General features: G+C 29.8%; 2 protein-coding genes across 3 annotated transcripts; both read right to left on the reverse strand.

The window, feature by feature from the left end:
- Positions 1–11,956: 11,956 nt before the first annotated feature.
- On the reverse strand, positions 11,957–18,842 carry LOC129915240 (DNA ligase 1-like). The gene is made up of 2 exons (XM_055994720.1): positions 18,505–18,842; positions 11,957–12,886 (listed from the first exon to the last, which is right to left on the reverse strand). Exons 1-2 carry the CDS (start codon positions 18,656–18,658, stop codon positions 12,135–12,137), a joined length of 906 nt encoding a protein of 301 aa, XP_055850695.1. The 5' UTR covers positions 18,659–18,842; the 3' UTR covers positions 11,957–12,134.
- A 664-nt stretch (positions 18,843–19,506) lies between these two features.
- On the reverse strand, positions 19,507–21,723 carry LOC129915242 (uncharacterized). Of its 2 annotated transcripts, none has more exons than XM_055994722.1 (2): positions 21,439–21,723; positions 19,507–20,286 (listed from the first exon to the last, which is right to left on the reverse strand). In XM_055994722.1, the coding sequence occupies exons 1-2, from the start codon at positions 21,566–21,568 to the stop codon at positions 19,574–19,576; spliced, it is 843 nt and encodes a 280-aa protein (XP_055850697.1). In that variant the 5' UTR covers positions 21,569–21,723; the 3' UTR covers positions 19,507–19,573. The 2 variants fall into 2 exon arrangements, with proteins under 2 accessions (XP_055850697.1, XP_055850698.1); XM_055994723.1 differs by lacking the exon at positions 21,439–21,723 and adding an exon at positions 20,749–20,905.

Below are 21,723 nucleotides of genomic sequence, written 5' to 3' on the forward strand. Positions count from 1 at the left end.
AATAAAGAAAACAGATTGAAAGGATGTGTACTGTGTACCTTTCGCATTTTAATTATTATTTTATTAGAATTTTTTTAAGATGGATAACTTTTTTGAAACTTGAGTCGTTAAGATTTTGGCTGTTTTTCACTTGACTTGATTTCATTTAAAAATGAGGTTGATGATAAAAATAAATTATTAGCAACTGGGTCGCATGAAGCTGATATTGTTTTTTTTTTTCTTCTCATATTTAAAAGATAGAAAATTCAAAAAACGTATATATGTATGTGAAAAAAAGATATATTTGAGATGGGATATAACGAAAACAAAAAATTGTTGTTAGCTATCTTGGAAAATCTAATTCAATGTTTTTGCGATGTTTATAGTTATTTTAAAATGAGGCCTACCGCGTTTTTGGATGAAAATATTTGTGGTACGTAGACAAAGCGGTTGAATGGTGGCTACTTTTTCAATAACAATCGTTAGAGTGGAAAATGTTATTCCATGTTTTTGCGATGTTAATAGTAAGTGTAAGATAAACGCTTATGGAGGCTTACTGCGTGGTCGGATGAAAATGCTTGTGGTACGTAGTCAAAGTTGAATTGGGTCTTCACTTCCAATAACAATGGTTAATATGAAAAATTTTATTCTATATTTTTTTGCGATGTTTATAGTAAGTTCAAGATAAACGCTTACGGAAGTTTACTGCTTATTCGGATGGAAATGCTTGTGGTACGTAGACAAAGCGGCTGAAATGGGCCTACACTGCCAATAAAAACCGTTAATGCGGAAAATGTAATTCTATGTTTTTTTGCGATGTTTATAGTAAGTTTAAAATAAACGCTTATGGAAGCTTACTGCATGGTCGGATCGAAATATTTTTGGTCCGTAGACAAAGCGGCTGAATGGGGACTACATTTCCAATAACAACCGTTAATGTGGAAAATGTATTTCTATGTTTTTTGCGATGTTTATAGTAAATTTAAAACAAACGCTTATGGAAGCTTACTGCGTGGTCGGATGGAAATGTTTTTGGTCCGTAGACAAAGCGGCTGAATTGGGCCTACATTTCCAATAACAACCGTTAACGTGGAAAATGTAATTCTAGGGTTTTTGCGATGTTTTTTAAGAACTATATTAAAAATGTCCATGGGAGTAAAGAACTTTTCCAATCAACTGTATCGATAGTTCTGCCATATTGATTTTATAATGTTAATAACATATATATATTAAATTGACAATATGACTAACACATTAAAAACTCAAACTTCGATAGCAAAATCGTTTTCGTGTGCAGTGCATTCCACTCAGTGCCTCATGGATTGTTTATCAATTCCTAAGCACGTACATTGTCTTGAGATTACTCGAATGAAGATTACACTGTTGTACTTTGAAACTTATTATTGACTAATTGATACAATAATTCCCCAAACTTAGCTGCGATTGAACAATTAATGCACAAGAATTTGATAAGCACGTATCTAACTCGCACACGATATGGGCACTTTTGGGAAGTTTAAAAACTCACATTTGTATACTTGTGCTATCTCAATCTAAAATGTAATACGGTTCTTGTCTTGTCTAGACGAATATACACATCGCATATAATAAACAATTCTTTCTGTCTTTTGCAAATGGAGCTATACTATGAGTACAAACAGTTACAGATGTATCAAGTTTGCCAACAATATAATATTGGTTGAGCATGACGCCGGTCGATAACATAATCGATATTATTTAACAAAAGTTTCTATGACAAAGTCACTTGCCACTGACACTGACACCATCATCACCCAGGTGGTCTCAGCTAAAATCTAATCAATTTGCTGTCGGTTCTCACGTAAAGGTAATAATTGATTCGCACGTACGAACTTATCGATGCAAAGACTTATTATATCGTTTTTTTTTTTGCTGGGACTGCGGCTTCTCTGGTGTATACGTTACTAGCACTTGACATTGAAAATCGTGCGACAGCTATGATGGTGTGGTATAGAACTCACCTGCCACTCAGTAGTGAGTGGATTAAAATTAAAGTTTTTCAAATAAACTTTGAAAGGTTTTAATAAACATATAGAGTACTCGTATAAGTGAGTTTTGTATGATAAGTGTTATCGATTGATGAGTGGAAAAGTTTGCAGTCAGTGGTTCAACCTCATTTTTTATTTGGAAAAAGTATCTATAAAATGAAAAATGATTTATTTAAAAAGTTAATCATTTGATTTATTAATTAAACATTTAAGTAATCTGGTTTTAAAGAGGAAAAGACCATGAAAACAAAAATTAGTAAGAGTCCCTTACATATGAATAAATATGGATTTACAGTCGACTGGGTAAACATAATACGCAGATAACGTTCAATTTAAGTTCTTCTAAAACGATTATTTCGTTATAAATCCGTTTTAAAAATGTAAGGTCACTGTGGCGTATGCGTACTTTTTTTTCTCAATAAACTGTATACTGCTTCTAAGTTCAATGATTTTAAGTGTGCTGGGACGAGTTGACAATAACATCAACGTTAATCACAGTATCATCTTAGAGCTATAAGTAAAACTGGAAATAAAGAGCGAAATGGGCGAAGATCAAACAACAAAAAAGTAGCAGAGCATTAGTGTTGAAAACTTTTCACGAAATTAAGGAAGTAGATGCTTTGTGAAACAAGCGGCTTTACCAGCCCAATTTTAGAACGATGATGAGTTCAAAGCGAGTGATTCGCGAGATTAGAAAAAAGTTTTTGAGAGTCATGAGTTAGAAAGTTGAAGATGTGAACGGTTTAAGTTGTGAATTTGAGAAAATGATCAATTAAGTTGAATAAAAATATGATCACATATTTTTACTCAAAGACGGTGTCTTTTAAACTTGGATAATATTCGGAATTTATTCAACACATATTTTTCCCAAATTGGATATGAGCAGTTGCAAAAATATGCATTATGACTCGAAAAATTAACATTTCTAGTTCACATGGTCAAAGAAAAACAAATATTTATGAACTTCACTCATTGAAGTTACCTATATAAAAATATTCAATAGTTTGGCGTGAGTATTGTAAGGGATTCTTAAATGACAAGTCTTTTTGATGATCTTTTTTTTCAAACGTCGGTAATTAAAAATACTTTAAAGTCTATAGATTAAAAATTGCCGGTGCTGCCGTTTTGATTTTTTAAATTTAATTGAAGATTTTTGTGAACAAAAAAAAATTTTTTTCAAAATATTTTCTTAAATTTCATAAATTAATTGATGCCAAAAGATTGTCTAGGAAATTCAAGGAAAAAAAATATATTGGAGTGAGGGACAATCTTCAATCGTTCAAGCGATAGATGCAATTTTCTTATTAATTGACTTCAAACAAAAAAAAAATATTTGAACACAACAGCAACACCTACAATATTTAAATATACATTTTTAAAAAGCTAGAAGCCTAGTCATATTTTTAAAATAAAAATTTTTTTAATTGAATTGAGGGCTTTTGTAAGAATGGTAACTGAACTCAGATTTTTGAAAAAAAAAAAATTATTGAAAAAATTTTAACATGTCGTTTTTAAACTTTTTCGTAATATAAAATGCATTTATTTTCAAATATTTTTGACCGCATTTATTATGATTTGAAATTATAAAAGGAAATGTCAAAACGGTTTATGAAAAAAATTAAAAAGTATTTCATTTTCGAAGAACTTTTTTTAATAAAAGTTTAAAAAAAAAAAATTGTACTTACTTTTTTTTAAAGTTCATTATCTAAACATAAATTTATTTTTTATTCATAATATTTATGGCCAAAGATTTTTTAAAAATAAATTCGTATTTTATTAGAAAAAGTTTGGAAAAAAGTCATTTTAAATTTTTTTAATAATATTTTTTTTTTAATTCTGAGTTTGAGGACTATTTTTTCAAAAACTCTTAATTAAATTTAGTGCATTTAAATTTTAGAGATAAGAATGAGCTTCTGGCTTTTTAGAAATGTATTTTAAAATATTGTAGGTGTTGCCGTTGTTTTAAAAAATATTTTTTTAGAATGTTAGAAAATTGCATTTATCGCTTAAACGATGGAAGATTGTCCCTTACTCCCTCATATTTTTTTTTCCTTAAATTACCTAGGGAATCTTTTGCTATCTTTTGTTTTATGAAATTTAAGCAAAAAAAATGTTTTTTTTCAAAAAAAATTTAATTTTAATCTTAAAAAACAATACAACAACATCGGCAATTTTTAATCTATAGACTTTAAAGTATTTTTAATTACCTACGTTAGAAAAAAAAATCGTCAAAATCAGAGCTTTTCGGCCGGGTTCCCTAATAGTAGATTTTTATAAAAAAAAGGATATTTTGAAATCTTTTTCGATTTTTCTCAATCTACTTCCATTTTTTCTTCGACTTTTTTTCTGGAAGTGGTAACGCTGGTTAAGAGTTGTTAGTCACTTCACTACGCTTTGCGCTGAATTTTAAGCATTTGTTGAGTTTAGAAATTGAAGCGTAAGTGATGCCTAGAACCAAATAGCTTTTGGTGATCGATTGTCTCGGAGCAAAGAATAGTTGAGAAATCGAAAACGACAATACATAATCATTTTTAGCAAAAAAACAAAACCGACTTCCATGGATCAAAACTGGGTTTTTTTGTTTTTAAAATAGTTCCTATGGCTAAAAGTGAACGAAATTGAAATGGGACCACACTGCAGCCACCAGCTTTCCAATACAAAAAGAATTATCAAAATTGATTCACTCAGTCCAAAGTTATGCGGTAACAAACATAAAAAAAAAAAAAAAAAAAAAAAAAAAAAAAATACAGACGAATTGAATGCCTCCTCCTTTTTGGAAGTCGGTAAAAATGCGAAATTCAACTATGTATAACCTAAGCCGATTCCATCACAGGTTGCTCTGCACTCAATTTCCAAATAATTGATTCTGTTTAGTCGAGTCGTAAGAAAATGTTCTTACTTAAAATATTCAGAAGAAGAGTAAAATTAACACGAACATGGTAAACGCACCATATTTATTATCAGCATGTTCGAGTGTCTCAGGGCTAATTTATGTAATTCTTTGCTCCCGGATACTAAATAGTTAAGTCAATAGAACTGCCATTACTTTTTCTGATCAACAGTGTATGGATATTGCGGAGGGATGACATTATTGATGATGTTTTTTTTTTTTAATAGAATATATGTATTATATGTTAACGTATCAAATGAAAACTGAGATAGCAAAAAAATTCCTTATTAAAATTTGAAAATGCCCACTCAACATTAAATTTTACGCTTATAAGGCCTCTACTACATAGACCAACTAAAAACTTACCTGTAAATATAGCATAGTTAAAGTTGGTTTGCAAAGAAGTGAACCTATTCGAATTGTATTTTAAACGAAAAACTAAGCTTTCTATGTCATTTTTGTAACTCCCCCTGGAAAAACATAAAACATTTTTTCACTTTTTGAGCCAATATTGTTATTTCCTTGGCTCACGAAAAGAAGTATAATTTTAATAATACCTTATAAACATTAGGGTGGGTCAAAAAAAAAATCGAAACTGGTTTTTTCGATTTTGTACTCCGAAAAATCGATTATATGAAAGAACAAAAAACGAATTTTTAAAGATTTTCTCAATTTTTTTACCTCAAATATCTACTTAACGGTTATATAATTGAAAAAAAGTGTATAAGGCCTTTTTTGTAGAGCGTTAAATTTTCTACAAGAATATGTAAAAAAATTAGCTAAAAAGTTGATAAATAAAAAAGTGATTTTTGAAGTGAAAACTTCTTTAGTATCGTAGTGATTTAAAACAAGATAAAACGAAAACGCGACACGAACATTCAACTTGTTATAACTTTTTTGTTTTAATAGATAGATGAATGAAATTTGTACTGTAGATAGGTAATTAAATTATAAATAAATTATAATTGTACAAAATTTCAATTAATTTCATATTCAAAGTTCTGAGATAACTAAACAAAGTGAAAAAAATAATGAAAATTATTTTTATTTTTAAGCGGAGTGATTGAATATAATTCAATTAATAATAAAAAGTTATTAACTTTTTAATTGAGTTCTGAGATAACGGTAAAAAGATGTTCTTTTCCTACACACGTTATATCTTTTGATCTAGTGCACATACAAATTTGATTTAACTTTAATACACATGCTGATAACATAACCTTTTATTTTATATATCACATAAAACGGTACGTGCTCTACAAGTTACCCAATCTTAAATTGGAAAAATTTGAAAAAATATCTCAAAACACCTGTGGAGATCTATTGCCGATGACCAGCCACCAGTGTAGGAAGTACCGTAATCTCAGTCTGGAAATTCGACATGGTTGACTTTGAAAAATTCTAACTTCTCTTGTAGGCATCTTTGAAATGAGATTGATACGTCATATGAAAGGTGAAACAATAAGCTTTCACATGGTATAAAAGTTTTTATAGGTTGTCAAACAAAAAAATTGAATTAATAGCATGAGAACATAAAAATAAATGTTTTTTTGCTTTTTTTGATGAAATTTCATCGAGTTTAAAAAATTCTAGCTCTTTTTCTAGATGTCTCATAGACTTGATCGATATATGTATTTTCAACTTGGATAATAAGCTTTCAGATGATATAAAATTTATATTGGTTGTCATATAAAAAACATAGATTTGAAGGTGATAGAATAAAAATAAGTAGATTTTTTCTATTTTTTTTTTTTCAAGAAAAATGATTTTTTGAGGTTTCACTTCTACCACGTGTGAATTGCACACATAATTTTTTTTTAGTAGAAGCTTGATGTAAAAATGGAAAATTGCGAAGTGAATGACCTTCCCATTAATATAAAGAGGTCATATTTAGTGTGTATATTCTAGAGGTGTCTAGCAATCGATTTTTAGGAGTACAAAATCGAAAAAACGAATTTCGATTTTTTTTGACCCACCCTAATATACCTACATATTTGGAATGCGATAAAAAAAAGAAAATGATTACTTAATTAATTATAAGTTTTGAACACCCCGAAATGTGCTGTCAAAATGATGAGTATTTAATTAACCGCTAGCCAACCACCACCATATTGTCAAAACAAAGACAATTCCCTTTAAACAAACATTAAACACTGAATCAACAACAAAAAACCATCCATTAAAAGATACACTGAAAAACTTTACAAACAAAGCTGACTCTTGACTTTACAATGTGTTTACTCAAGGAAGACTAACAAAATTATATTTTGTTAAACCAAATAAAAAAATAAAACTTGAAATCGAAGTGACTCTGCTGTGGCAAAGAAGAGTGAGAGGAATTATTATTTTCCAATTAATAATTCCCAGTTTGACTTTATCTTTCGTCCACACAAAAACGAGAACAATGTGGCCAAAATCCTCAAACGCAGGATTATAATTAGAAAACGTGGGAAGTTGTCCTGCTGATGCAGCAGATATCCTTATGGCTATTTCCTCTTTTTATCGTTCATAAGATATCGTCAAAACGTAATAAATGTTATATTTGAAGTAACTTTGCACTTGAATTTCTCCCTGTACATTCTTTTGAGTATAACGAGAAAACTTCAAGGACACTATAATACACTTCGGGAAGTTTTTTTTTTTTTGGTTTTTTTAATGGTTTGCCGGATTAACATTTTTGTAATCTTCACTTTTTTCTTCCTAATGCACCCCTTCTTTCTAGTTTGTGGGAAAACTATTTCAAGATGTAACGATGAAAAATAAAGTAAAATTTGTGTCGAATGTGCAAAATTCATGTTTCTTTTTTACGAATAAAGGATACGTGAATTTTTTCGTCATTTTATAACCCCATCATTATTATACCTACAACATATGCATGAATGCATACACAAAGTGTATGAATATGTTTATCCTTTTTCCATTTTTTTGGTTTTATGTTGTTGAAGGAACTTTTTTTATTTAAAGGATAAAGGAGGAACTTTTGAAGTTTTCCTTATCCATGTAGTGTCACTAGCTAATGGAAGTTTTTTTTTTTTATTATTTTCCGTTTGAATATTCTCTTCTATCGTGACGTTGAGGTTTGAGAAAAAACGCGACACATATAAAATGAAATGACAGTTAAAGTTTGAATCTAGTGCATTTTATAAGGATGTGTTTTAGATACGTTATAGAAGTAGTTACAAGAATATCGTGTCAAAAAGAGTCACGTTTAATTTCCTTGTGATGTCAGTTCAGGAAGTAATCCCATTAGTTTTTATGTCGCTGATAATAGTAAATTTTTATTTTCATTTTCCTGCATGACAAAGTGCTCTTTTAATGATTTTGAACTGTGCGTTTGTGTGTGTGTGTAAAGAAGTATCTTAAAGTATGAATATAGCTAAGATTTAGATAGGTAGCAAAATAACAATTTTTGGTTTGGATAGCTGAAAACATGGTGTTTTTATAACCTTTGAGTCCCATGTCTTCTTTATGAGTGGATGCGAAAACTCACTCGATATCGATAGTGCTTCTAATTAGAGTTATTCGGTAACAGCCTTAGGTGCCATCAAGTTAAAACTTGTAGAAAATTTCTTACAACTTTTATCTAATTAAAATAAAAAGTTTAAAATACTAAAAATACGATTTTATCACGCACTAAAAACTATAAAATTATTTAATTGACTAATATGAATATCAAATGGTTAGATCAAAAATAGCTTAGAGCCCAAAAAGTGTGTGTACTTTAATAAAGTTTAAACTATGCGCTCTACGGTTTTTGATCCAACCATTTGATATAAGTCGATGAAATTATTTAATAGTTTTTAGTGCGTGATAAAAGCGTATTTTTAGTTTTTAAACTCCATATTTGTTTATTGTATTTTTAACTTTGTATTCTAAAGTAAGTAGGTTAAAAATTTTAATTAGTATGAGTCCAAAAGCCGTTCTCTTCCGCTTGTACCTGAAAACAGGGGCGTACACTCCCTTGGGGCAAGCGGGGCGGCGCCCCGGGGCCCCCGACCGACTCCAGGGCCCCCACTGGGTACAATGCAGAGAAAGAAACTGTTAGCATAAATTGAGTTACGAAGTATTTGAATCACTTTGGATACAAAGGAGACAAATTATGTCTAATGCATTGGTAGCCACACAATATATATTGATTTAATAAAAAGGTTACCCCCGGGGGCTCCAAAAAAATAAACTGCTTTTTTAAAAGAAAAATTATAATTTTATCTTAGGGCCCCAAAAAATATTACTTAAAAAATCTTTGCAACCACAAATAATACATTAGGGGCCCTAAAAAAGCAAAAAACAACTTCAGGCCAGGGGCCCCAAAAGCCTTTACTTCAGGGCGTCAAAAAAAATTAAATTAAAAAAAATTGTTTTTTAAATTAAATTACACTTGTTGATGGATTACTAAATATTACTTTAGGAGCCTCAAAAAATATGACTTCGGGGCTCCAAAAATATTATATGAAGGGTCCCAAAAAATAATTTTTCAGGAACCCCGTTAGTTGAGTGGCAATCAAATATTAATTTTGGGGTCCGAAAATCTATTACTAAGGAGCCTAAAAATATTCATCAAATTTTCTGATGGCATGACAAATATAATTTGAGGATCCTCAAAAGCTATTACCTCAGTGGTTTAAAACAATCAAATGGAAAATTAAATATCAATTCAGGGGCCCCAACATAAATACATCAGGGCCCAAAATAAAAACATTACGTTATTGGTGGCATTCCGAATATTACTTCAGAACAGAGGCCCCAATACTTATTAATTCTTGGCTCCAAAAAAATTATATTATATTTTAGGGGCCTCTAAGCACTTAATTTTGAGACCCCAAAAATAATTTTTCAGGGGCCCCAAAAGAAATAAACTATGTTTGCAGATGGAAAATCAAATGTGTACATACTATTACTTCAGAACAGAGGCCCCAAGAACTATCAATTCTAAGCTAAAACCAATTTGATTTTAGGGGTCTCTTAATATTTAATTTTTGGGGGCCCCTAGTACAAGTATTTACTACTTTTGCGACAGAAATTTTAAGTAAGTACCTATAGCAAAGTGCATTACGAACATATTAAAACATTAAAATAAACCTAAAAATAAATAAGAGATACAAAAAAATTTATGGCGTATACGTATTTTTTTTTGCATATAAGGGGCCCCCAAATATCAAAGGGGCCCCAAAATTTAGTCTTGCCCCGGGGCCCCGGCGACTCAACGTACGCCACTGCCTGCAAATTATAGTTTTTGCATCCATACTGCATATATTGACTTAAATTGATTTGGAGGGTTTCGACTGACCCCCATGCCCCTCCCTTGGTCCGCACCACTATTATAATGTGTAATTATCCAAACTATGTGCTTTCAGCTCCATACGATGCGATGATTGGAAGTGGATCAATATTAATTTTGGGTGTTTTAACTCCCCCCCCCCCCCCCCCCCCCAACTAACACAACAGCTTCTGTAAATTGAAATTTCGCAGATACTACTTTTTATACAGTTTGTATTGAGCTTGCTTCAGAATATAATTGCTTATAGAAGTTCGAACTTGTTTAACAACTTCTAATAAGTTCTTTATAATACTGTTAAAGAAACTTAACCGAAGAAAGCTTGTTTTTCGGATAAGCTTGAATGAATTTATAGAATTTGGTTCTAATATTGATATTGAATAATCTAGCTCGGATACTTTTTGGTTTTGATATTGAATATTTTGGCTCGGAATTTTTTTGTTTTGACATTTCCGCTATTTGAACTGATTTAGTTTTTGATTTCATTAATGAATATACTAGGATGGCCGACTGGGTAAAGTGGTGGACTACCACCAAGCAGATAACAAGTTCAATTCCTGGTTGAGGTAAAAATGTAATAGAATATAATAAATGATTCCAGATTAAAAGATAAAATTCAGGATAAAAAATCAAATCAAAACCAATTGAAAAAGAAATTTTTTTTTTTGATATTTGTTTCTATAATTTCGATAAGACTTGTATTAAAGAGCTATACAAGCTCTTCGGAAACTAACTTTCAAATCTAAAATATTCAGTAGAGCTTCGGTAAAGCTTTGTTTAAGCTACTTATAGACCTTATAAGAACATTGTTATAAAGGGTCCAATTTGTATAACGTTCTCCTTTTTTTATGCCCAACAATCTTACTAAAGTTTAACAGAAGCTGAAATGTAGCTTCCCTTATACCTTTATCGAAGCTGAAATGTTACTTTTGCCATCAAAATGGTTCTACCTTGAATCCACTTCCACACCAAAAATATATTGTACTATAATCAAATTTTTTTTTATTTTGACGCTAGATGGCGCCCCAAAAGGGTTTAAGTTCTTTCTTATTTGGAATAGGTAGGTATTGGTATATGTATGTTGATTTATGTAATAGAATATAATAAATGATTCCAGATTAAAAGATAAAATTCAGGATAAAAAATCAAATCAAAACCAATTGAAAAAGAAATTTTTTTTTTTTGATATTTGTTTCTATAATTTCGATAAGACTTGTATTAAAGAGCTATACAAGCTCTTCGGAAACTAACTTTCAAATCTAAAATATTCAGTAGAGCTTCGGTAAAGCTTTGTTTAAGCTACTTATAGACCTTATAAGAACATTGTTATAAAGGGTCCAATTTGTATAACGTTCTCCTTTTTTTATGCCCAACAATCTTACTAAAGTTTAACAGAAGCTGAAATGTAGCTTCCCTTATACCTTTATCGAAGCTGAAATGTTACTTTTGCCATCAAAATGGTTCTACCTTGAATCCACTTCCACACCAAAAATATATTGTACTATAATCAAATTTTTTTTTATTTTGACGCTAGATGGCGCCCCAAAAGGGTTTAAGTTCTTTCTTATTTGGAATAGGTAGGTATTGGTATATATGTATGTTGATTTATGAGGCCTTAAATAAAAAATGTTTGATGAGGTTGAGAACTTGTCAACATTAAACGTCGTTTTTAAAAAGATATAAACTATTTTTCTAGGACCAAGGGTTTAAACAGGGCATGCTTATTAAAATCCAAAACTCAATTATTAAGTTGAAGTGTTTTCTTTTTTTTTATATTCAGTTTTGAAAAACAACCACATATTAAAACTCTAAAATTAAAAGTATAAAACTTATAATGTATTTCTAATAATAAAACCCTAACAATTAATTTGTGGTTCAAAGAGAAAACATGCCAGCCTTCCGGAATATCAGATCAATCAATAGAAACACATTGTTGAAGTCGTATATTTTATATATTTAGTAACTACGATTCATTTTCCTGTTCATCAAGTAACTCATTCAAATGTTCCATAAGTTTCTGTTTAAGCTGACGTTGTCTTCTTCCATTTAACTTGTTGACATCATGAAAGATGCTCTTGAAAAAAGTCATGGTTTTATCTTCTTGTACAGCAGGTGCAAGTGAAAAGCTTTTTTTTTCTTTTCGGATGTTGGATAACGATTCCGGTCTACTTGATTGTTTCCTTAATGGTGTTTTATAAACATGATCTGTTGTTATACTTTTAGGGAACGCTTTTTGTTCTGATAATCTTTTTTCTTGATAATTTGAATTCGTACAAGTGTCTACTGTAGTTTGTTTCTCACTGCCAACTCTTTCACTGGTCGGTACTGAACTTAAGGAATCAATTTTATTTTCATCCAAAATATCTTCATCAAAGAATTCTAAACTTGCTAAACTTTCGTTTTCATCATCTTCATCGTTTTCATCTTCAAAAATAAGCTCATTTTTAACCTCAGAAGCTGAACCAGATAGATTAGATTCTTCTCTCAATAATTCTAAGTTTGATTTATTTATAATTTTTGTTCTGGTTGGTTTTTTGCATTTTCTATTTTTGTTATCCTTATTATCTCTACTACGCATATACTTTCGCAAGAAATCCATATTATCCTTTAGATACCAATTAATTTTATAATTTCTTGGATCATTCATGTTCTCATTTCGAATCTGTCTGGCAAATGAAACACGTATACTACCCCACTTCGTTTTGCAATATCCAACTGAAAGTTTAAAGAGAAATTTGTTAAAAAAAAAATTATGAACAAACCAATATTCACTTGAATTTTATCTTTTAATTTAAAAACGTTTTACTTAACAATAACATAGAAAATGTTCAAACATTAATAACAAACCTTAATATTGGAGCCAACTTTAAAGTTCATACTTGTGATTCTACTCTAATTTAAAGATACACAGTTTGCGCAGTTGATATTTTTGTCAGGGTTGCCACAGATAAGTTCTCGTTTTTGGTTTAAGTGATCACCATATGACAGTTTACAAATCTTAATTTTTCTTCTTTTTTTTTTTTTGCATACAAAAATTTCAACATGCAATAATTAAAAAATTTTTTATATAATTCTTTGGAAAATTACCCAAAATTTTTACATGGCCCTAATTCAATAGACTGTAGTGCAGGGTTTTTAAAAATCGTTTTTTTCTTTTTAATGCAAATAAAAAAATTCAATGCAATGTATTTGTGCATAGTTTTTTTTTATAATTCGTCGAATTTCTTAAAATTTTGGCTATTTGATAACCATACATTAGCTATTTCAACTATAGTATTGAATATTAAAATAAATGTTAATGCTAGAGCCTACGATTTTGTTCGTGTATTTAATTACACGTGTACCCGATACACGTGTACACGTGTATCTAAAAAACGTTTACACGTGTATCTTATTTACACGTGTATTTATTAAATACACGTGTATTTATATTTACACGTGTAAATACGAAACAAAATGATTTTTTTGCTTTTTGAGGGTAAAATAAAAGTTTTTAAAACTAAACAACTGAAGATTATTGTGCAAATAAATAGTTCGAATTGGAAAAATAGTATTTGAACTTTTTGAAGACCTTATAAATAATTTATTCAAAAATTAAAAATAATAATGTGCCTTTTCATTAAAAAAAAGCTAATAAATTTTTCCAAGATATATTTGCATATTGCCTACTGTGTCTTTCTCAGAAGAAAGTGTACCAACTGTTACATGTTTTTTTTTTTTTTGTTAATCACCGTTTATTTGAAGATCATATGGTTTACTAAGTTCATAGTGAAAGTGTAAAAGGTGTTTTATAAATATCTAATCTGCTTTATTTTTTTACTTTATATTTGAAAGAAGATGATAATTTGCTTGGGTGGTATGAGCTCCCAAAGCCCCTCTCTTGCAATTTACCTACAAAAGCTTTTGCGATATTTAGAATGTTATAAAATAGATTTGGGGTGTTTCAACCCCCCAATGCCCCTCCCCTGAGTTCGGACCCCAAAATATTGCGTTGCAATCCAAACTTCATATGTGTACAAAGTTCAGTTCGATACGATAATGGGAATCGGGTCAAAATTTTTTTCCAAGATTTATATGGCTAGGGTTGAATAAGAATTTCCAATTAAATTTTCCGTGTAATTTCAATGTGTAAATCTAGCCAATAACCGCAAAAAACTTAACAATATCCTTTTCATTCAATATAATACATATTTTAGGAAATCGCCACCAAATCTACCTGTTCGAACGCTATTTACACGTGTAAATATAAATACACGTGTAAATATAAATACACGTGTAAATATAAATACACGTGTATTTACAAATACACGTGTATTTACAAATACACGTGTATTTACAAATACACGTGCTTCGGCACGAATTATTTAAATACACGTGTAGCACGTGTACCTTAATACACGTGCAATAGTAGGCTCTACATCAAACCCAATTTTCATCGTTTTTTAAGTTGTTTTTTTTTTCACTTTCATATAATTTTATTTAAAAAAAAATACGTAAATGAGTATTAATTTTGCTCACTGATTATATTACAGCCCAGTTTATTCTCTTAAAAAAAATAATTTTTTTTTCTTAAAAAAGACTACTGAAAGTAATTAAAAAAAATAAACAAACTGAGTGAATTAAAAAAAAAATAATTTTTTAATAAAAAAATTAACTTAAATGAATTAAAAACATTTTCTGAGCTATTGTTGTATGAAAAGAACAAACATCTATTATGATGTAACCACAAAAAAAAATGTGTTGTTAAGTCTTAAAATGGAAGAAAATTTAATTTTTTTTTCAAGACCTTAGGCCCTTTATTTCAATTATTTGTTCTGACTTCGTCCAGCGTTTTAAAAATGTATCCGCATGTATCTTTCGTGAAATGTCGCTAAGGACCTCGCTCAATATTCTATTTATCAGAATCCGTAAAGGGTTTTTGTGAATAGCTGCGGCCCCCATACAATATTTTTTTTTTGTTCAGATTTATAGGCCAAAAACGTATTTTCGATATTTTCAAAAAGCGTAAATCAGATTTTTGTGAATAAGTAGTGATTTTAGACTCCTCATAATAATATAATACAACAAGATTAAATAAAGTTTTTCGATATCTTGCTTCGTTTTCGAGATATAGATGGTTTTGATAAACAACTCGATTGCTCGATGTCGGCTCTTCCCCATCTATTTTGTACATAGTACTCATATCGGACTTATAATTAGATATATATATCTGAAAATCAATAAGGCATTTGCAGAAATACATGTTGAATATAATTAAACTGGTTTTCATAGCAAAAATTAAGTCTACTTGGAACCACGAATTTAGTTCCGCTAGATTGGCAAAATTGCACACTGTGCGGTGACTGTGGGACACCCTGTATAGAGTCAGCAGCTCAAAGTATAAAACGATTTGATTTTACACCAGACAACCAATTTTTTTTGGGAACGTATCGGAATCCCGCTTTATAAAATCCCGTTTTTCAAAAATCCCGAAAAAAAGTTTTAAAATATCGATTTTTAAAATCAAAATCCCGACTTATTATAATCCCGCTTTTTAAAATCTCGACAATCCCGTTTTTTTTTTCAAAATAAATGCATTAAAATATGTATAAAAATGATTAAAACTGTTTTTACTTACTTTGTTTTACTTTTACTTTTTATTACTTTGTTAATTGATTTAAGCCTAGTACCCAGATCGAGCGAAATTTTAGCTCCTATACACGGAGAAAAAAGTGTCACCCTTAAATAAGATGATGCACACATTAAATTTCAACACCTTAAAATAAGGTGGTGTCCGCTTAAATTAAGGTGATTTCACTTAAACTCAGTTAAATTTTATGTGAACTTCATCTTATTTTTATGTGAATGTTCATCTTAAAAATAATCTTAGCAAAAAACAATGCAGAAATCTTCTTAAATTAAGGTTAATTCTATGTGGTCTGTTTTCTCCGTGTACAAATTATCGAAAAAATTTAGCCTAAGTAAAATTTATTTGAGAATCTTAGTTGTGTTTGAGCGCAGATTCAGCTAGAAAATTACACATTCGTTTCCAACTACAAATTTTTTGTCTATCATAACTGAGCGGACGAAAATTAAGTTAAGAAACACGGAGAAAAAAAACCGTCAGCTAAAATTAAGCGCGATCTGCGTTCTAGGCTTTGACTTCACTTTTTGTTTTGTTTCAAACGAAATTAGGTACTTTATTATTTTTATAGGTTATATTTGTGAAAAGGTTACAATGAAATGAATTTAAAAAAATCTCTCGTTTTTTAATTTGGTCTAATTTTGACCGACTTCCAAAAAGGAGGAGGTATTCAATTCGTCTGTATTTTTTTTTTTTTTTATTTTTTTTTTTTATTTTTGTTACCGCATAACTTTGGACAGAGTCAGTCAATTTTGATAATTCTTTTTGTATTGGAAAGCTAGTGGCTGCAGTGTGGTCCCATTTCAATTTCGTTCAGTTAAAGCCATAGGAACTATTAAAAAAACCCGTTTTTAATCATGGAAGTCGGTTTTGTTTTTTTTTTGATAAAAATGATTATTATTATCACGATTTTGCAATCAAAACTAGTTGTTTTACTAGTTTCGATTGCAAAATCGGAAAAGTAAAAATCGGGATTAAAAAAAAACGAGATTATAAGAAACGGTATTATAAAAACCGGGATTTTAAAAGCAGGCTTTTAAAAATTCGGGAATATAAAAAGCGGGATATCGAACCCAACCCATTTTTTTTACGTAATATGTACCTAATCCGTTTTAATTTGACATAAAATGGTAGGTAAATTTTTTTTAATTTGGAAACTTATGTTTGTATTGAATTTAAGCTCTTTAGATAATATGAAATACCTACCTACCATCTTTCAGTTACGCAACCTGCAATACCTATACCCATTCCCACAGTACACAAAATAAAATTTGATCAACTATATCTCAAATCTATAATAATATACCATTGGGGCAAGTGGGGCGGTGCCTCGAGGCCCCCAACACGCCAGGGCCCCGTAAGGAGACAATGCAGAGAAGCCAAAAGATAAGCAAAAAGATAAGATATTTGACATGAATCACTTCGGACACAAGAGAGACAAAAAAAAATTACATATTATCTTGGGCCCCAAAAATTATTACTTGCATATTTTTAGCGACCAACAAATGAAAGGTACATCAGGGGCCCCCAAAAAAAAATAAGTGGGCGTATACATACTTTTTTATTTGTTCTTATTTTCTATATCAAAGGGGCCCCAAAATTTAGTCTTGCCCCGGGGCCCTCACAACTCAACGTTCGCCACTGAATATATTAATAATTTTCAAATCTATAATACTATATGCACCTATGTTTTGAATTGCATGCTTGTTTTTAAAGAAAAGATAAAAAAAAATTAAAACAAATATGTATAGACTAGGTAGGTACATATTAACAAAGTGTATTATATTTATATGCATAGTAAACATCATCTATTTAGGGTAGGTGAAGTTTAGGGTTGCCAACTTTTTTAACAAGGAATAGAGTATATGTATTTGCTTTCAGAGACGAAAAAAAGAGTACATTTGAAAAAAGAAGAGTACCATTTATTTCAAGTCTTGAAAATGTATTTTTTTTTTTGCTTCTTATAGTACATTACAATTTTTTTGTTGTTTTTAAAATATGTGTATGACTAAACGTTCAAATTCCAAATTCATATACATTAAGAGCTCATTTTTGATCAATTTCAACGAAGCCCTATTCCACTCCTCTCGCCACTTCATATTCAAGACCGAAAATACTCTCTCAGTGAATACTGAAGTGGCAAGAACAGATAGAATAATATGGCTTACAATATCGAAATAAAAATATATAAGAAGGTTAACTCAATTTTAAATACCTTGAAATTTTACAAGAAAAAATCTAATTTTTTGAGGTGTTAAACAAAACAAAGTAAAATAGAGAACAAAATTTGAATTAAAAAAAAATTTTTAATTTTAGTAAAAAATTAAATTTTAAGTTTGACTCAGAAACAAACACAAAACAAAGAGGTCGTACTAAAACAACGACAAAAATTATAGTGTTTTGTACTCTCTAAATTACATTTGTTCAAATTTAGAAATTATAAGGTCGAATATTTTAAGCCTCATTCTTTTTTCATTCAATTCTATCTTTAGAAATATGAAAGTTATCCACCAATTTGTAAACGTTAAAATGCTTATGTTTATGTGGTGGCACACTCAGCCTTAAGTAAAAAAAGAGTATTTTGACGTACTCTATCAGAGTTATAGATTATAGAGTACACATACGTGAAATAGAATACAATACTCTTTTTTAGAGTACGGTTGGCAACCCTAGTGAAGGTATAACTATGTACTTTTATTCTCTTACTCACCATTAATACCAAATGCTGTAGCTACTTCTCTCCACAATTTATTATTTAATTCTTTGTCATAGAATTCATCTAAATCGTAATTATAAAGTGCAGGTCGATCTTTAATCATTGAAATAAATTCTTCAATTCTTCGATGTTTTAAAAACTGAGGCATTATTGTTTTGCTTTTTAGTTTTGCATTAAAATTGTTCACACTTGTTCACTAACAAATAATAACACAATACACAAACTCAAGCACTGAAAACGCAATACTACTTATCATCAAAAAATATCAACAAAACAAGCAAAAGCAACTCAAAGCGAACGAGATTCATTCAGAGGCGAATTCGTTTTTGTTTGTTTCATTTTTGTTTGTTTTCATTGTTAATTTGTAAGTGAGTGAGTGTATCATATGAGTGTGTAATATAAATGCTAATGTAGTGTTTCGTGTATTGTTGTGTACACATTTTTGTACGTGTAATGTTCTTTTAGTAAATGAACTACCAGGGCTGTCGTATGAAATAATATTTTGTACGAAATTTTTACATGGGTAATTCTTGAATTATTAAAAAAAAAAAAAATACAATACACAAGCAAAGTAACTTTTCATTTGTGTGTGCAGTGCCGTCGTCTTTAATCTGGGGTAGAAAAATGTATCAAAATGTAGGAGTAGATGGAATTATTAAAAGAACATGAAAAAGTTATGAATTGTATAATATGCCTGTTAGGTCATTTTAAATGCATATTGCACGTAACTAGTTAGAACGAATAGAAAGAATTTTGTAAGGTAGAGTGAATTAAGATTAAGATAATTATTATCTCTTTTAACCCCAACAGGTGGCGTCCAAGCTGGAGGATAGATAAAAGAATGCTGCTTTAAGGTAGGGCTACAACGTCCAAGTTAGCAGTCAAGCACTAAATCCACTGCGCCGTTAACACTCGCAAGTTAAATTTTTTTTAAGTAGATGAGGTAAAAATAAAATACACAATTCCTTATTTCTTTATTTATAAAACAATGTTTGTTTATTTCAAATAACTTAGGATTTGTATTACATAAGGAAAAACTTTTAAATAATAGTTATATCCAAACTTAAGCAAATAATCGAACTCGAGTGGAGTATTCCTGCTCATCTAGATATTTGTTCATATCTTTTAAGACATCTTCCTTAAACAATCTTAAATTTCTATTCGACAATTTTCCAATATCAAGAAGCAAGCTTTGAAGAAATCTCAAAAATGATTCTTCACGTGGTGGAATAGTTTTTTTATTGGCATTTAATATCGATACAGTTCTTGTATTCATTTTAATACGTTTTGCAGGTTGTGTTTCATTTCCATCCTCATCACTAGATTTTATTCTAGATTTTTCCACACTTGAGCTGTTTTCTGTTTCAGATTCTCTTACCAAATATTCCATCATATTAGTTAACTCTTCATTATTTTCTTCGTAAGATTCTCTTCTTTTCATCAAAGTGTTTGGTTCTTCATTAACTTCTGATCTGAATGATAATTCTTCAGATTTAATTGAACTTTCATCCATTGTTCGATTTTCACTTTTATATTCAATATTTGAAAACGATGTTGAATTATCATTATCGTCAATATTTGGATTTTTCGTTGTTTTATAGTAAAGTCTATCTTTTGATTTCACTTGAATGTATTTTTCGAGAAAGGACATGTGATCTGCAAGATACCAGGGTTTCCTTGGTTTTCGTTTAGGGTCTTGTTCATTTTGCCTCATAAATTGTAGATGTCTTGCATATGATGAACGAAGACCCTTCCATAGTATTTTACATTCCTGAACTGAAAACAAAAAAAAATATTTGAAATAGGCAAGTTAATATTTGAAAAATTTAAGTTTTTGCGTTATTATGTGAAATCGGCCATTGTTTAAGAATTGGAAAAATGGGTCGATCTCCATAAATATGCCATTTTATTTGTCTACACATAAATGCTCTGCTATTTTTTTTTTTTAATGATAAGTCGCGATAACAGAATGAACCTGATTATTCTTTAACATTATGACAAGAACTTTCAACAGATGAATCACTTGGCATAGAGTTTGTGCTTGAGAACCAAGGAAACCATTTTTACCCAACCAGAGATTTTAACACGGTTTACATTAGCTACTTAAGCCTAGTACGCAGCTGAAGCAAAATTTTCCATACAAAATTTTGTTAACGAAATTTCATCTTGCTTTTTGTTTTTCAGTACCCAGCTCTGAGGGAAAATGGTAGAGTTTTTACTTACATATTTGTCACTTACTTTTTATTGTCCTATGCATTTTTCTTGATTTCAAAAGCAGTGTTGACCGTTTTTCACTTTTAGTTCATTTAGTTCTTCTGTTAAAAATTATTTTTTGTTGTTTTTTTCTTGAGTTTAAATTAATTTGGATTTTTTTATTTTGACTTTGACAGAATACTCGATGATATTTTTTCGTTTGCATTTTCGTGATCGAATTTGGAGACTGCGTACTAGGCTTTAGTACTTAAAGCTGCTTTGAACTTCTTTAGCTGCGTTCCTTTGGAAATATTTATCTACTTTTTAGTACTTAAAGCTGCTTTGAACTACTTTTTCAGTATAGCAAAGTAGATCAAAGTAGTTTTAAGTACTAAAAAGTAGATAAATATTTCCAAAGGAACGCAGCTTTTTTCAATACAGCACAAGTAGTTCAAAGTAGTTTTAAGAACTGCGCAGTAGATAAATGTGCCCTTAATTATGAAAGTGGACTAAGTCACTCCTAAAAATGCCATCAAATCTAGCCTAAAAAATTTTTTTTATTTTTTTTTTTAGTTTGATGGCATCTGGCAACCCTTTTTTGATTTTTGTAAATTTATTGTCTTTTGATAAATTATTTTTCCCAAAAGTAGCCAATAAGTTTAAATTATTTTTTACTGTTCCAATTTTGTTCGTCTGCACTGTAACTTTGCTTTGTTATTTTGTTTTCTTTCTTACCATCGATTTTCATAATGTTAGCTATTTGATTCCAATATTCTGTTGAAACATTTCCAGCTTTTGTTCTTGAGTTATTATATAAAGCCGGACGCGCTTTCACTGATTCAATAAATAATTCATGGTCAAACATTTTTAATTCAAAGATTTCTGTTTTTTTTTTTATTAATAATTAAAATAAAACTAAACCAACTTGCTAAATCAATGTCAAAAGCTTTGCAATGAAAGAAGACAACAAAATTCACAACACATCACATTCAATTCATAAACAAATCTAATTCCAAGCTA

The sequence above is a fragment of the Episyrphus balteatus genome, chromosome 3 (genome assembly GCF_945859705.1).
Source record: "Episyrphus balteatus chromosome 3, idEpiBalt1.1, whole genome shotgun sequence".
NCBI lineage: Eukaryota > Metazoa > Arthropoda > Insecta > Diptera > Syrphidae > Episyrphus > Episyrphus balteatus.